At 49.2% G+C, this 17,893-nt stretch overlaps 1 protein-coding gene across 1 annotated transcript in view; it reads left to right on the plus strand.

Annotated features, from left to right (window-relative positions):
* The window catches only part of si:dkey-106n21.1 (solute carrier family 23 member 2), a 77,020-nt gene that overhangs the window by 53,541 nt on the left and 5,586 nt on the right, over window positions 1-17,893 (plus strand). The window contains exons 8-10 of the mRNA XM_014125661.3: window positions 11,374-11,627; window positions 11,940-12,104; window positions 15,156-15,264. Coding sequence (XP_013981136.1) covers window positions 11,374-11,627; window positions 11,940-12,104; window positions 15,156-15,264 — 528 coding nt within the window. The remainder of the gene's footprint in view (window positions 1-11,373; window positions 11,628-11,939; window positions 12,105-15,155; window positions 15,265-17,893) is intronic.

The following is a 17,893-nucleotide window of genomic DNA, read 5'->3' on the forward strand; positions in this document are numbered from 1 at the left end:
CATCCACCACGGCCTGTAACCTACAAAGATGTGACTCCCAACTGTCACTGTGCACAATTATGTCGTCCAGATAAGCAGCGGCGTACTCACTGTGTGGCCGCAGGACGCGGTCCATGAGTCGCTGAAAGGTCGCTGGTGCCCCGTGGAGCCCGAAAGGCAGAACCTAGTAGTGGTATAACCCCGCCGGGGTGGAGAAGGCAGTCTTCTCCCGGGAGGCCGCTGCCAGTGGCACCTGCCAGTACACCTTCGTCAGGTCCAAGGTGCTGACGTATCTCGCCATCCCCAAGCGGTCGATCAGTTCATCCACCCGGGGCATGGGGTAGGCATTGAAATGACTGACCTCGTTCAGGCCCCAGAAGTCATTACAGAAGCGGAAGGTTACGTCCGGTTTCGGAACCAGCACTATGGGGCTAGACCACTCACTGTGTGACTCCTCCAGTACCCCCATTTCTAGCATTGTCAACACTTCCCACTGGACCGCCGCCCTTCGGGCTTCTGGTATCCGGTATGGCCGTTTACGCACTTTTTCTCCTGGACCAGTGTGAATATGATGTTCCACGAGATCCATGCGGCCCGGCACCTCGGGGAACACGGCCGTATTCCGCTGGACCAACTCTCTGAGCTCTTGTCGATGGGTCGGGCTGAGGTCTTCCCCCATTGCAACTTCGACCGAGGGTGGGCCCTGTTGTGGCCGGGTCCACGTTACGCACAGCGCCTCGCGTGCGTGCCATTTCTTCAGTAAATTCACATGGTAAAGCTGGAGGGGTTTTCTCCTCCCCGGTTGGTGGACCTTATAGTTGACGTAGGGCCCATGCCACGTAGCTAGGAATTTACTCTCCATTGTAGGGATCAGCACCAAGACCTTCTCAGCTGGTTGGAACTCTTGTGGTTGGGCACCCCGGTTGTAGACACGGTCCTGGGAACGTTGCGCCTGGGCCATGTGCTCTCTCATCACTGGCCAAATTGCCATCATCCTCTCCCTCATCTCCTCCACATGTTCTGCTACGCTGCGAAGGGGGGTCGGCTGCTCTTCCCAGACCTCCTTGGCTAGGTCAAGCAGCCCGCGGGGCCGACTGCCATACAGGTGCTCAAAGGGGGAGAACCCCTTGGATGCGTTGGGTATCTCGCGCACTGAAAACATCAGGTGGGGCAGCAGCTGGTCCCAGTTCCTCACGCCTCTCTCGATGACCTTCTTCAGCATCTGTTTTAGGGTCTTGTTGAAGCATTCCACCAGCCTGTCCATTTGTGGATGGTACACACTGGTCCTCACCTGTTTTAACCTGTTTAGGATAGGGGGCAGTATTGACACGGCTGGATAAAAAACATACCCGATTTAATCTGGTTACCACTCCTACCCAGTAACTAGAATATGCATATACTTATTACATATGGATAGAAAACACCCTAAATGTTCTAAAACTGTTTGAATGGTGTCTGTGAGTATAACAGAACTCAAATGGCAGGTCAAAACCTGAGAGATTCCTTTACAGGAAGTGGCCTGTCTGACCATTTCTTGAACTTCTTTTCCATCTCTATCGTTTACTAAGGATCTCTGCTCTAACGTGACACTTCCCACGTCGTCCATAGGCGCTCAGAGCCCGGGAAAAAACAGAATGTCGTCATTCCAGCCCCAGGTTGAAACACATTATCGCCTTTCTCAAGTGGCCGATCAAGGGACACTGGGCTTATGCTCGTGACCCGACCGCCCCCGCCTTTGGGATTTTTTCCTCTGTTTGCCGAAAAGGAGATTCCCTGTCGGAATATTATCGCTTTTCTACGAGAAAAATGTCGTAAAAATTGATTTTAAACAGCGGTTGACATGCTTCGAAGTACGGTAATGGAATATTTAGAATTTTATTGTCACGAATTGCGCCATGCGCGCGACACTTCTTTACTATTTCGGATAGTGTCTGGAACGCACGAACAAAACGCCGCTATTCGGATATAACGATGGATTATTTTGGACCAAACCAACATTTGTTATTGAAGTAGCAGTCCTGGGTGTGCATTCTGACGAAGACAACAAAAGGTAATCAAACTTTTATAATAGTAAATATGATTATGGTGAGTGCTAAACTTGCCGGGTGTCTAAATAGCGAGCCCGTGATGCCTGGGCTATGTACTTAGAATATTGCAAAATGTGCTTTCACCAAAAAGCTATTTTAAAATCGGACATATCGAGTGCATAGAGGAGGTCTGTATCTATAATTCTTAAAATAATTGTTATGCTTTTTGTGAACGTTTATCGTGAGTAATTTAGTAAAATGTTAGCGAATTCCCCGGAAGTTTGCGGGGGGTATGCTAGTTCTGAACGTCACATGCTAATGTAAAAAGCTGGTTTTTGATATAAATATGAACTTGATTGAACAAAACATGCATGTATTGTATAACATAATGTCCTAGGGTTGTCATCTGATGAAGATCATCAAAGGTGAGTGCTGCATTTAGCTGTCTTCTGGGTTTTGGTGACATTATATGCTGGCTTGAAAAATGGGTGTCTGATTATTTCTGGCTTGGTACTCTGCTGACATAATCTAATGTTTTGCTTTCGTTGTAAAGCCTTTTTGAAATCGGACAGTGTGGTTAGATTAACGAGAGTCTTGTCTTTAAATAGCTGTAAAATAGTCATATGTTTGAGAAATTGAAGTAATAGGATTTTTAACGTTTTGAAAATCGCGCCACAGGCTGCCAGTGGCTGTTACGTAGGTGGGACGAATTCGTCCCGCCTAGCCCAGAGAGGTTATTCGTAACAGATTGCAGACATCTTTCATCACTCGAGACATGAACGCGGTGCCCTGGTCCGTCAGGATTTCCCGCGGAATACCCACCCGGCTAAATAAATGGAAGAGCTCCCGTGCGATACCTTTTGCTGCCGTTGTGCGTAGGGGGATTGCCTCAGGATACCGGGTGACATAATCTACGATGACCAGGATGTATTGGTGTCTCCTCGCGGTCTTCACCAACGGACCCACCAGATCCATTGCCACCCGTTCGAATGGCACTCCTATAATGGGCAAGGGAACCAAAGGGTTTCGATAATGCACCCTCAGAGCTGTGATCTGGCACTCCGGGCAACTATGGCAGTAGTCCTCCACGGCGCGCTTGACTCCGGGCCAGTGAAACCGGTTCCTGATCCGCGCCCTAGTTTTCTCCAATCCCAGGTGTGCCCCAAGCAGGTGGGTGTGGGCAAGCTGCAACACAGTCCTAACATACTGGCTGGGTATGAGTAACAAGTCTTTTGTCTCCCCATTATGCTTTACTACCTGATACAATAAATGATGCTTGATTGCGAAGTAGGGGTAGTGCCAATCACTTACCCCAGGTAACAGTACGCCATCCAACACAATGACCTGGCCCCTAGCTTTCTGGAGATTGAGGTCTTCTAACTGGGCCGTCCCGAACTGACCCGTGAGAATTCCAGTGTCGGGAGGTCCAACTAGGGCCTCCACCTCCATAAACGGGAGCCTGAGGTCTTCCTCGCACGGTGGCTCGCTTGCCAGAGCGGGGTCGTCTCCTTCCTCCGGGTCCGACTCGGGCCCAGTAGACACCTCTCGTGGCGGGGGTTGGGTTGCACAGGCCACCGTCCTTATTCCTTTTCTTCCCACCTCCCGTGCTCGCCTCCCCAGGTCCCTCCTCCACATGGGCCTAGAAGAGAGGGCAGTCTCGACCGAGGAGAATGGACATGGGTAGGTTAGGAACAGCTCCCATGCTCATCTGGCACTCCCCCCTTCGGGTGGTTATCCTCACTGGACACCGTCACCTCCTCATCCCCCGGTTCCTCCTTCCCCTCTCGTGTGAGCCACTGCGGGTAGGCCAGGGTCACCATGCTGCTGGAGTCCAGCAGAGCGCTGGTGTCGATGCCATCGATTCATACAGGAACCATCGGAGGGGCCTTCTCGGTGTGCACCCAACAGGAGGTGACATAACTCACCATCCGGGTTACCCCAGAGCTGGGAGATGCGGAGGGCATGGCCGCCTCTCGGCCGGGACAGCTCCACGTGAGGTGCCCCGGCTCACCGCACTCATAGCAGCGTCTCTGATCTGGGTCCATCAGCCACCAACGTCGTTGGTTTGGGTCACCGTCTCACTTCTGTCCTGGCCCCCTTCAGCCCCTCTCTGTGTTGTTCGTCCCCCTCGCCGTGTCTCCTCTCTCCACTCTGGCCCCTCTCAGCAGGTCTTGGTTGTTCTGGTGAATTTCCACCGCAGTCAGCAATTCCTCCAGGCTCTGGGGGTTCTGCATGCCCACCGTCTTCTTCATCTCGTATGGCAGGGCCCGAAGGTATTTATCCATGACGAGCTTCGGGAGGGACGGTACTTCCGTCAGTAGCCAGCCCTTGGTCAGGCGCACCAGGTCGCTCATCTGAGCACGGGGGAAAGGGTGGGGTCAAAGGCCCAGTCGTACACGCCGTGCGAGATTGAACCCATAACAGGTTAGTATCTCCCATTTGAGTCCCTCATAATTCGTGGCCTGGTCAGTGTTCAAATCAAAGTAGGCCTTCTGGGCCTTCCCAGAGATGTAGGGTGCCAACAGGCTGGCCCACTTGGGCTGGGGCCATCCTTCCGTCTGGGCCGTCCTCTCGAAGGTGCACAAATACATTTACATCATTTACATTTTAGTCATTTAGCAGACGCTCTTATCCAGAGCGACTTACAGTAGTGAATGCATACATTTCTTTCCGTACTGGTCCCCATGGGAATCAAACCCACAACCCTGGCGTTGCAAACACCATGCTCTACCAACTGAGCCACACAGGACCATACGGGAACTACGACTCCACGTCATCTTCCTCCCTTAACGGAACCAGGAACTGATTCGGGCCAGACTCCTGAGCCCTCCCAACCTTCAACTGGGCTACCTCCACTACCAGCCTGCAGTTTTGTTGGTGCTGCTCCTCCAGTGCTTGCTCCTGGAGAGCCTGTTGCTTCTGCTGGCTGGGGATGAACTGAACCACCAGCTACTCCATGGTAATCTCCGTACACTCGACCCCACGGCACCCAAAGCTACTGAGATGCCTGCATTCTCCACCAAATGTGGTAAACCGTGGGGTGTTGGGTTGAGCGTGCAGAGATTGACACAGAGACAGGGAGGTTTTAGTCCACAAAAACAACTTTACTAAGACAGAAAATAAACATAACAAAGAAAATAACTTAGGTTTTCCACGGCTGGTTGGCACTTTCCTCTAATTACCTCCACTTAGAGCTGTCCGTGTCGGGGTGCCCAGCTCCCGTATTCCCAGCAGAGGGAGCCAACGTCGCCTCACGTACCTCCCCTCTATTACCATCCCCCGGGGTAGACCTCCTGGGATACCACAATATATACTGCTCAAAAAAATAAAGGGAACACTTAAACAACACATCCTAGATCTGAATGAAAGAAATAATCCTATTAAATACTTTTTTCTTTACATAGTTGAATGTGCTGACAACAAAATCACACAAAAAGAATCAATGGAAATCCAATTTATCAACCCATGGAGGTCTGGATTTGGAGTCACACTCAAAATGAAAGTGGAAAACCTGTCACGTCCTGACCAGCAGATGGAGCTGTTGTTGTAGTTTTGGGGTCAGGACGTGGCAGTCTTGTGTGTGTGATTGTTCTGTGTTGGTCTTGTGACTCCTGATCAGGAACAGCTGGGGATCGTTGTTCCTGATTGGGAGTCATATATGTAGGAGTATGTTTGTCACTTGGTTTTGTGGGTAGTTGTTTTTGCACTGCGTGTTGTGTGCCTGCAAAACTGTTCCTGTCTTATATATTGTTTGAATTGTTCAGTGGATGCTCTACTCCTTTATTTTAATTAAAGATGAGTATTCACATACCTGCTGCGCCTTGGTCCATTTTTACAGAAGACAGCCGTTACAGAACTACCCACCAAAGGACCAAGCAGCAGAAGAGGAGGAAGCCACAGGAGAAGAAAATGGAAGAATGGACCTGGCAGGACGAAAGAAAATTCTGGGCGGACAAGTTAAGGGAGCTAAGGGAACCCGAGAGGCAGCCCCAAGATTTTTTTGGGGGGGGGCACACGGGTAGTTTGGCCAGGCCAGGGAAGAGCCGTAAGCCAGCTACCCGTGACTACAGGGAGGTGCGTACGAGGTGGAGGGCGTCATGTTACGCTGAGGTGCGCACCATCTCGCCTATACGGACGCACAGCCCACTTCGCCCAGTACCAGCGCCCCGCAGGTGCCAGGGCAAGGGGAGCATCGAGCCGGAAGGGGTGATGCCAACCCTGCACTCAAGACCGCCAGTGCGCCCTTTCGGTCCGGTGTTTCCCGCTAGACACACTAGCATGGAGGTGCGTGTCTCCAGGCTGGTACGTCCAATACCTGCCCCACGCATCAGGAGTCAACAGTCGTCATCAGAGCTGCCCGCCAGTCAACAGTCACCAGAGCTGCCCGCCAGTCAACAGTCACCAGAGTTGCCCGCCAGTCAACAGTCGTCGGAGCTGCCCGCCAGTCAACAGTCGTCGGAGCTGCCCGCCAGTCAACAGTCGTCGGAGCTGCCCGCCAGTCAACAGTCGTCGGAGCTGCCCGCCAGTCAACAGTCGCCGGAGTGGCCGGACTGCGCTGAACTGCCGGAGTGGCCGGACTGCGCTGAACTGCCGGAGTGGCCGGACTGCGCTGAACTGCCGGAGTGGCCGGACTGCGCTGAACTGCCGGAGTGGCCGGACTGCGCTGAACTGCCGGAGTGGCCGGACTGCCCTGAACTGCCGGAGTGGCCGGACTGCCCTGAACTGCCGGAGTGGCCGGACTGCCCTGAACTGCCGGAGTGGCCGGACTGCCCTGAACTGCCGGAGTGGCCGGACTGCCCTGAACTGCCGGAGTGGCCGGACTGCCCTGAACTGCCGGAGTGGCCGGACTGCCCTGAACTGCCGGAGTGGCCGGACTGCCCTGTTCTGCCGGAGTGGCCGGACTGCCCTGTTCTGCCAGAGTGGCCGGACTGCCCTGTTCTGCCAGAGTGGCCAGACTGCCTGGTTCTGCCAGAGGTGCCCGCCTGCCCTGATCTGCCAGGGTGCCCGGCCTGTCAGGATCAGCCCGAGTGGTCCTCCTGCCCTCCGGTCCAGCCCGAGTGGTCCTCCTGCCCTCCGGTCCAGCCCGAGTGGTCCTCCTGCCCTCCGGTCCAGCCCGAGTGGTCCTCCTGCCCTCCGGTCCAGCCCGAGTGGCCCGCATGCCTTCCGGCCCAGCCCGAGTGGCCCGCATGCCTTCCGGCCCAGCCCGAGTGGCCCGCATGCCTTCCGGCCCAGCCCGAGTGGCCCGCATGCCTTCCGGCCCAGCCCGAGTGGCCCGCATGCCTTCCGGCCCAGCCCGAGTGGCCCGCATGCTTTCCGGCCCAGCCCGAGGGGCCCTCCTGCTCTCCGGCCCAGCCCGAGGGGCCCTCCTGCTCTCCGGCCCAGCCCGAGGGGCCGTCCTGCTCCCCGGCCCAGCCCGAGGGGCCCTCCTGCTCCCCGGCCCAGCCCGAGGGGCCCTCCTGCTCCCCGGCCCAGCCCGAGGGGCCCTCCTGCTCCCCGGCCCAGCCCGAGGGGCCCTCCTGCCCCCCGGCCCAGCCCGAGGGGTCCTCCTGTCCCCCGGCCCAGCCCGAGGGGCCCTCCTGTCCTCCGGCCCAGCTCGAGGGGTCCGTCTGCCTGGCGCAGCTATCGGCTCCACCGAAGTGGGCGACGCCGAGGGTGGAGCAGGGTCCACGTCCTGCACCGGAGCCACCTCCAGGATAGGTGGGTTGGGGAGGGAGGGTGTAGCACAGTGCCGTCGTTGACGGCAGCCACCCTCCCTTCCCTCCCTTATTGTTTAGGGGTTATTGTTTATGGGTTTTGTTGGGGATTTTGTTTGTTGGTGTTTTTTCGTTGTTAGGTGCATTCCGGGGTCTGCACCTTGAGGGGGGGGTACTGTCACGTCCTGACCAGCAGATGGAGCTGTTGTTGTAGTTTTGGGGTCAGGACGTGGCAGTCTTGTGTGTGTAATTGTTCTGTGTTGGTCTTGTGACTCCTGATCAGGAACAGCTGGGGATCGTTGTTCCTGATTGGGAGTCATATATGTAGGAGTATGTTTGTCACTTGGTTTTGTGGGTAGTTGTTTTTGCACTGCGTGTTGTGTGCCTGCAAAACTGTTCCTGTCTTATATATTGTTTGAATTGTTCAGTGGATGCTCTACTCCTTTATTTTAATTAAAGATGAGTATTCACATACCTGCTGCGCCTTGGTCCATTTTTACAGAAGACAGCCGTTCCAAAACCACACTACAGACTGATCCAACTTTGATGTAATGTCCTTAAAACAAGTCAAAATGAGGCTCAGTAGTGTGTGTGGCCTCCACGTGCCTGTATGACCTCCCTACAATGCCTGGGCATGCTCCTGATGAGGTAGCGGATGGTCTCCTGAGGGATCTCCTCCCAGACCTGGACTAAAGCATCCGCCAACTCCTGGACAGTCTGTGGTGCAACGTGGCGTTTGTGGATGGAGCGAGACATGATGTCCCAGATGTGCTCAATTGGATTCAGGTCTGGGGAACGGGCGGGCCAGTCCATAGCATCAATGCCTTCCTCTTGCAGGAACTGCTGACACACTCCAGCCACATGAGGTCTAGCATTGTCTTGCATTAGGAGGAACCCAGGGCCAACCGCACCAGCATATGGTCTCACAAGAGGTCTGAGGATCTCATCTCGGTACCTAATGGCAGTCAGGCTACATCTGGCGAGCACATGGAGGGCTGTGCAGCTCCCCAAAGAAATGCCACCCCACACCATGACTGACCCACCGCCAAACCGGTCATGCTGGAGGATGTTGCAGGCAGCAGAATTTTCTCCACGGCGTCTCCAGACTCTGTCACGTCTGTCACGGGCTTAGTGTGAACCTGCTTTCATCTGTGAAGAGCACAGGGCGCCAGTGGCGAATTTTCCAATCTTGGTGTTCTCTGGCAAATGCCAAACGTCCTGCACGGTGTTGGGCTGTAAGCACAACCCCCACCTGTGGACGTCGGGCTCTCATACCACCCTCATGGAGTCTGTTTCTGACCGTTTGAGCAGACGCATGCACATTTGTGGCCTGCTGGAGGTCATTTTGCAGGTCATTTTGCTCTGGCAGTGCTTCTCCTGCTCCTCCTTGCACAAAGGCGGAGGTAGCGGTCCTGCTGCTGGGTTGTTGCCCTCCTACAGCCACCTCCACGTCTCCTGATGTACTGCCCTGTCTCCTGGTAGTGCCTCCATGCTCTGGACACTATGCTGACAGACACAGCAAACCTTCTTGCCACAGCTCGCATTGATGTGCCATCCTGGATGAGCTGCACTACCTGAGCCACTTGTGTGGGTTGTAGACTCCGTCTCATGCTACCACTAGAGTGAAAGCACCGCCAGCATTCAAAAGTGACCAAAACATCAGCCAGGAAGCATAGGAACTGAGAAATGGTCTGTGGTCCCCACCTGCAGAACCACTCCTTCATTGGGGGTGTCTTGCTAATTGCCTATAATTTCCACCTGTTGTCTATTCCATTTGCACAACAGCATGTGAAATTTATTGTCAATCAGTGTTGCTTCCTAAGTGGACAGTTTGATTTCACAGAAGTGTGATTGACTTGGATTTACATTGTGTTGTTTAAGTGTTCCCTTTATTTTTTTGAGCAGTGTATATATCCCAAACCTTCAAGGCCTAATTTTAATCTCAATATGAAATTAAGTATTTTACTGTGACTGTTTAAATTAAAATGGTCAAAAAGAAACAAAAATACCTTCTTAGCAAGAGTAATTTCTCAAGCAAGAATTTCTGTTGGCAGAGAAGTTTGGAACACTTTCTTATTGGTCTATTAAGCAATTTATTGCCTGGTAATGTATCCAGGGCAGGCCAAAACTCTATCCCACCAAACCAGACAGAAATTTCAGGCGGTCTTTTCAAACAGCTCTTACACTAAAAGGGCATTATAATAATTTTCACAATTTCACAGTATTATTCCAACCTCATAGTGTGTAAATGTCACGTCCTGGCCAGTATAAGGTTAATTGTTTTGTAGTTTGGTCAGGACGTGGCAGAGGGTATTTGTTTTATGTGGTTCGGGATGGTGTGTTTGTGTAAAGGGTGTTTGATTTAGTATTTCCGGGTTTTTGGTTTATGGTCTATGTGTTTGTATTCTATGGTTAGTCTGGTGTGTGTGTTTCTATGTTTGGTTAATTGGGGTTGGGACTCTCAGTTGAAGGCAGGTGTTGTCTATCTGCCTTTGATTGAGAGTCCCATATATTAGGGTGTGTTTGTGTGTGATTTGTGGGTGATTGTTCTGTGTTGAGCTTTGCTTTGCCAGACTGTTTGTTAGTTGTTCGTTTTTCGGTTTTGTTATTTTGTATGTTCATTTTTGAAGATAATTAAAATCAAGATGAGCATTCACGTACCTGCTGCGTTTTGGTCCTCATTCACCGACAACAACTGTGACAGTAAAACATGGGAAATCATGTTTTTGACTGCACTGGGCCTTTAAACCATACTTTAACCATTCAGGATGAATGCCTAATCTTAAAGTTTTAACCCTATCTTAAACTTAACTTTTACATTTCAGAATTGGAGCAACTTCAAAATTTGACGTTTGGAGAAACAGAACGATGCTGAGCAGGAGAGCAACCCAGGGTGTCAAAAAAACTTTGAAATTTGACTTCTGGAGAGGAAAAATTCTGCGGTGATACTTTGAGAGATTGTTGCATAAAGTAGGGTAGGTGATTGAGGTTTGTCTGTCAGTACACCTACTGGAGGCAGCCTCTTTCATCTAGGCTGTGTCCCAAATGTTACCCTTTACCTTACATACTGCACTAATTTTGACAAGGGCCCTTAGTGCTCTGGTCAAAAGTAGGGCACCATGTAGGGAATAGGGTGCCATTTTGGACGCAAACCTAGAACCTGCCAAACAAGATAACCTAGCTCATTAAACTGGCATTCCTGCAACTGCAAGTGATACAAATGTTATGAAAGTATTGGAAGGAACAAAAATAAACTATTTGTCGCCTACCACAACCTTTTTGAATAGAACACGATTTCCAACTAATTATTTGTTTTCATCATTTGGCAGTTGTTTACAGAGTTTAATTAGCATGCAGTATATGTTTGTGTCCAAGCCTTAAAGAATTTGTGAGCAAACCACACACCCTCCTTTTAAAGAGCAAGGAATTCATAGTTTATCTCTCCAAGTTCACCTCTTCTGTACTGTAGCATTTGTACCTGCCAAAGAATACATTACAATGTTGAAAGTCTCTAAAAAACTGTAGACAACTGTAATCTTTCTGTCAGTGTAACCAAATACATTTTCATTAAAAGGACATGTACAGTATATGCTTGAAAACATATATATTTTGTGTGTGTATGTGTGTGCACATGAATGTGTGTGTGATAATCTGCCTACTCTCTGTCCCTTTAGGCCAATGGGGCATGCCCACAGTGAGTGTGTCCTCTGTGTTGGGCATGATGGCTGGTGTCCTTGCCTCCACCATGGAGTCCATTGGGGACTACTACGCCTGTGCCCGTCTGTCCGGTGCCCCTCCTCCGCCCACCCACGCAATCAACAGGGGTATCGCTGTGGAGGGCATTGGCTGCATCCTGGCAGCGCTGTGGGGCAGCGGGAACGGCACCACATCCTATAGCCAGAACATTGCAGCACTGGGCATCACTAAAGTATGTCCTCCATAGACTATTTTGGGCCATATTCAGTTTAGGAATGTGATGGTGACGTTATTGTAAAGCCTCCTATAGCAATTACATGAGGCTGATAAAACATGCAGGACTATCTAAGTTTTTCTTGGCTTGCTTGTTGAATCTTGGTCTGAAATTCTTGACAGTTCTGAGTTGCGTTCCCATGATGTCTCAGGGCCCAAATAAGGCTGCCAGCCTGTCAGCCTGCCACAGATAGCATGACTGATAGCCTCCATGCCTTAATGATTAATGGCTTGTAATGCTGTGCCCTCTTTGTTGTGCCCATCATGCCAGGTTGGCAGCAGACTGGTCCTTCAGACCGCTGGTCTCCTGATGATTATCCTGGGACTCTTTGGGAAGTTTGGGGCCGTTTTCATCACCATCCCAGACCCAGTCATCGGAGGCATGTTCCTCGTCATGTTTGGAATGATTGCAGCTGTGGGAATCTCTAACCTTCAGGTAAAAAAAATGGGATGACTGAAGTTCTGTTTAGATCAATCATTTCAAACATCTACTGCACATATATCTGTGTATTGATAAAGTATCATCAATGATAAAATACACCTGCATAGATATATGTTTATGCTTAAAATATCATTAAGGATCATACATCTCTACAAGACTTCTGTCCTTTGTCAGGCAGTGGCGTCCTATAATTCTAAAAATGTTTTTGCCATAACTTATGATGTGTTCATAATTATATGTTGTCTGTGGAGGGGGGTGACTTCCTTCTTTTCAGTTATGAGTTCTTTTGTCACGTCCTGACCAGTATAGGGGTTATTTGTTATTGTAGTTTGGTCAGGACGTGGCAGAGGGTATTTGTTTTATGTGGTTCGGGGTGGTGGTTTGCTTAGAAGGGTGTTTGATTTATTATTTCCGGGTTTGGGGTTATGTTCTATGTTTTTTTGTATTTCTATGTTCTCTCTAGTTTAGTATTTGTATGTAGGTAATTGGGTGTTGGACTCTCAATTGGAGGCAAGTGTTTGTAGTTGCCTTTGATTGAGAGTCATATATATATAGGTATGTGTTTTGTGGGAGATAGTTTCTGTGTATAGCGTCAAGCCTTACAGGACTGTTATTCGTTGTTGTTTCGTTTGTGTACGTGTTTATTTTTGGTTCACCTTCTTTGCCAACTAAATAAAAAAGAAGATGTGTGCACATTTCCCCGCTGCGTCTTGGTCCACTTTATCCGACGACAACCGTTACATCTTTGCCTTTTTCTATGGTGATGAATGACAAAGGGACTTTACATGCGTGTTACCTCATTTTTATTCCACAGTGAAACAGGAAGCCATGGAAGGCCACAATAGAGTCCCTTAAGCTTCTTTAAGCTACTTAAAAAAGTTGAATTTTAATGCAGATTTTATTTGGTTTGATTTCATTTATAATAATCTTTAGGGGTGCCAATAATTTTGAAACCTCACTTATTTGAATTTTTTTAAATTCTTAAACCAAATCTCTTTTTCTGAGCAATTGTATTAGTATAAAATAATATAATTACCACATTTTTTTGAGCATACAAAATATAGCTCAGTATTTGTATTATTTATTTTACAGTCTTTTTTATCAAGGGTGCCAATAATTTTGGATCTGACTGTATTATCAAACATCACAGAAGCGTCATGAAGAGGTTATAATAGATTGAATTTATATAGCGCTTTCTACCAACTCAGGTACTGAAAGCGCTTTGCATAGTAAGGAGGAAACTCACCTCATGGCAACCATTATTGTGCCAGAACCCTCACCACACATCAGCAGGAAAGGTGAGCAGTGACATATGCCAATTAGGAATGAGGATTAGGTGGCCATGATGGAATGGGGCCAGGTAAGGAATTTTGCCAGGGCTCTTATGTTAAGTGCCATAGGATCTTTAGTGACCACAGAGAGTCAGGACACCCGTGTAATATCCCATCCGAAAGATGGCACCCTACACAGGGCAATGTCCCTTTCACTGCCCTGGGATCTCCTTAGATCAGAGGGAAGAGTGCCACCTACTGGCCCTCCAATACCACTTCCAGCAGAATCTGGTTTCCCATCCAGGACCAACCCTGCTTAGCTTCAGAGGCAAGCCAGCAGCGGTATGCAGGGTGGTATGCTGCTGGCAAGGGAGGTTAGGGAGAGTAGCCTCTCACACTGAAACATTTTCTAGTCACCGGCTTCATCAATAAGTGCATTGACGACGTCCTCCCCACAGTGACCGTACGTACATATCCCAACCAGAAGCTATGGATTACAGGCAACATCCACACTGAGCTAAAGGCTAGAGGAGCGGTACCCTAATCCGGACGCTTATAAGAAATACCTCTGTGCCCTCAGACGAACAATCAAATAAGAAAAGCGTAAATAGAGGACTAAGATTCAAACAGACCACCATAGTCCCTGTGCTCAATGAAGTGAAGGTAACCTGCCTAAACGATTACCGCCCCGTAGCACTCACGTCGGTAGCCATGAAGTGCTTTGAAAGGCTGGTCATATCTCACATCAACAACATCATGCCGGAAACCCTAGTCCCACTGCAATTAGCATACCGCCCCAACAGATCCACAGATGACGCATTCTCAATCGCACTCCACACTACCCTTCCACACCTCGACAAAAGGAACACCTATGTGAGAATTTTGTTGACTACAGCTCAGAGTTCAACACCATAGTGCCCACAAAGCTCAACACTAAGCTAAGGAACATGGGACTAAACACCTCTCTCTGCAACTGGATCCTGGACTTCTTGACAGGCCGCCCCCAGGTGGTAAGGGTAGGCTACAACACATCTGCCACGCTGATCCACAACACTGGGGCCCCTCAGGAGTGCATGCTTAGTCCCCTCCTGTACTCCCTTTTTACCCACAACTGCATGGCCAAACATGGCTCCAACACCATCATTAAGTTTGCTGACGACACAACAGTGGTAGGCCAGATCACCAAAAATTATGAAACAGCCTATAGGGAGGAGGTCAGAGACCTGGCAGTGTTGTGCCAGGACAACAACCTCTCCCTCAATGTACGCAAGACAAAGGAACTGATCGTGGACTACAGGAAAAGGTGGGCCGAACAGGCCCCCATTAACATCAACGGGGCTATAGTGGAGCGGGTCGAGAGTCTCAAGTTCCTTGGTGTCCACATCACCAACAAACTATCATGGTCTAAACACACCAAGACAGTTGTGAAGAGGGCAAGACAACACCTTTTACCCCTTAGGAGATTTGGCATGGGTCCCCAGATCCTCAAAAAGTTATACAGCTGCACCATCGAGAGCATCCTGACTGTTTGCATCACTGCCTCCCAAGTCATAGACTGTTCTCTCTGCTACTGCACAGCAAGTGGTACCGGAGACGCTGACCCGCCACTAATTCAGTAGAGTGGTGAAATGATCAGGATGCCAGGATAAGACTGATGTAAAATCAGACAGAACTCTTGGTCAGGTCGTTATTGCTTAAGATAATGTTTTTTCTCAAGAACTTAACTTAAAGTTGAAATAGATGCAATTGTAATGGATTCCTCTGCTCCCCACAGTACGTGGACCTGAACTCCTCCAGGAACTTACTCATCTTGGGCTTCTCAACCTTCAGTGGCCTGGTGCTGCCTACCTGGTTCCACTCAAACCCAGGCATCATTGACACAGGTGATTATGTCACATCAAATCAAATCAACCTTTATTTGTCACCTGCGCCGACTACAACATGTGTAGACCTTACCGTGAAATGCTTACTTACAAGCCCTTAATCAACAGTGCAGTTCAAGAAGAGTTAAGAAAATATTTACCAATAAACTAAAGTAAAAAAATAATAAAAAGTAACACAATAACATAACAATAATGAGGCTATATACAGGGGGTACCGGTACAGAGTCAGTGTGTGGGGGTACAGGTTAGTTGAGGTAATTTGTACATGTAGGTAGGGGTGAAGTGACTATGCATAGATTATAAACAGGGAGTAGCAGCAGTGTACAAAACAAATGGTGGGGGGGTCAATGTAATAGTCTGGTGGCCATTTGATTAATTGTTCAGCAGTCTTATGGCTTGGCGGTAGTAGCTGTTAAGGAGCCTTTTGGTCCTAGACTTGGCGCTCCTGTACTGCTTGCCGTGTGGTAGCAGTTAAAACAGTCTATGACTTGGGTGACTGGAGTCTCTGACAATTGTATGGCTTTGCTCTGACACTGCCTGTTATATAGGTCCTGGATTGCAGGGAGCTTGGCCTCAGTGACGTACTGGGCTGTACGCACTACCCTCTGTACACCTTATGGTCAGATGCCAGTGTTTAACGCTGAGCTGATGTCAATGATCAGCATTCTCACATAGGTCTTCCTTTTGTCCTGTTGGGAATGGGCAGTGTGGAGTGCAATTGAGATTGCATCATCTGTGGATCTGTTGGGGCGGTATGCGAATTGGAGTGTGTCTAGGGTATCCGGGATGATGCTGTTGATGTGAGCTATGACCAGTCTTTCAAAGCACTTCATGGCTACGGGGCGGTAATCATTTAGGCAGGTGGCCTTTGCTTCCTTGGGCACAGGGACTATGGTGGTCTGCTTGAAACATGTAGGTCTTACAGACTCAGTCAGGGAGAGGTTAAAAAAAAATCCATCTGGCCCGCGGCTTTGTGAATGTTGACCTGTTCAAAGGTCTTGCTCACATCAGCTACCAAGAGCGTTATCACACAGTCATCCAGAACAGCTGGTGCTCTCGTACATGCTTCAGTGTGGCTTGCCTCAAAGCGAGCATAAAAGGCATTTAGCTCATCTGGTAGGCTCGCGCCACTGGGCAGCTCATGTCTGGGTTTCCCTTTGTAGTCGGTAATATTTTTCAAGCCCAGCCACATCCGACGAGCGTCAGAGCCGGTGTAGTGGGATTCAATCTTAATCCTGTATTGACGCTTTCCTTGTTTGATGGTTTGTCTAAGGGCATAGAGGGATTTCCTATAGGCATCGGATTAGTGTCCCGCTCCTTGAAAGCGGCAGCTCTTGCCTTTAGCTCAATGCGGATGTTGCCTGTAATCCACGGCTTCTGTTTGAGATATGTGCGTACGGTCACTGTGGGGACCTCGTCGTTGATGCACTTATTGATGAAGCCGATGACTGAGATGGTATACTCCTCAATGCCGTTGGATGAATCCAAGAACGTATTCCAGACTGTGCTAGCAAAACTGTCCTGTAGCGTAGCATTCGCATCATCTGACCACTTCCGTATTGAGCAAGTCACTGGTACTGGTCACTGCTTTAGTTTTTGCTTGTTAGCAGGAATCGAGAGGACAGAATTATGGTCAGATTTATGGTCAGATAGAGTTGGTTGAGTGCGGTCTTAGTGTCAGCATTGGTCTGTGGTGGTAAATAGATGGCTACGAATAATATAGATGATAACTCTCTTGGTAGATAGTGTGGTCTACAGCTTAAGATACTCTACCACAGGTGAGAAATACCTCAAGAATTCTTTAATATTAGACATTGTGCACCAGCTGTTATTGACAAAAAGACAGAAAACCCCCATCTCTCGTCTTACCAGACGTAGCTTCTCTGTTCTGCCGGTGCATTGAAAATACCTCCAGCTCTATATTATCCGTGTCGTCGTTCATAAGATATTACAGTTCTTAATGTCCCGTTTTTAGGATAATCGTAATTGTAGGTCATCAATTTTATTTTTAAAATGATTGCATGTTAGCAAGTAGAATTGATAGCAGTGGGAGTTTACTCGCTCGCCTATGGATTCTCAAAAGGCAGCCCGATCGGCGTCCTCTTTTCCTCCGTCTTTTCTTCACGCAAATGACGGGGATCTGGGCTTGTTCGAGGGAGAGTAGTATATCTTTCTCGTTGGACTCGTTAAAGGAAAAAGCTTCTTCCAGTTTGTGGTGAGTAATCCCAGTTCTGATGTCCGAAGTTATTTTTGGTCATAAGAGACGGTAGCAACAACATTATGTACAAAATAAAAAAAAAAATAAGTTACAAACATTGCAAAAAAACAAACAAAATAGCACAATTCGTTACGGCATGTAAAATGTCAGCCATCCTCTTCGGCGCCATCTTCTCACTGTAGTATATGGGATAAATATATGGGATAAGCTGACTGTATGCGATGACACACATACGCACCAGTCTTGTCTGGTTTCATCAGGTCAGGACTGCTTACCTCCAAATCCTCTTGGCCAACCTCAGTGTCACTGCGTGACAAAAATCTGGCAGATGACTCGGTTTAGGCTCCACCTGGACAGTCGGCTACGACGGCCAGCCGGCTTACTAGTGTTACTCATTGACTTCACCTGTCC

This window comes from Salmo salar, chromosome 10 (assembly GCF_965601325.2).
Source record: "Salmo salar chromosome 10, fSalSal1, whole genome shotgun sequence".
Classification (NCBI taxonomy): domain Eukaryota; kingdom Metazoa; phylum Chordata; class Actinopteri; order Salmoniformes; family Salmonidae; genus Salmo; species Salmo salar.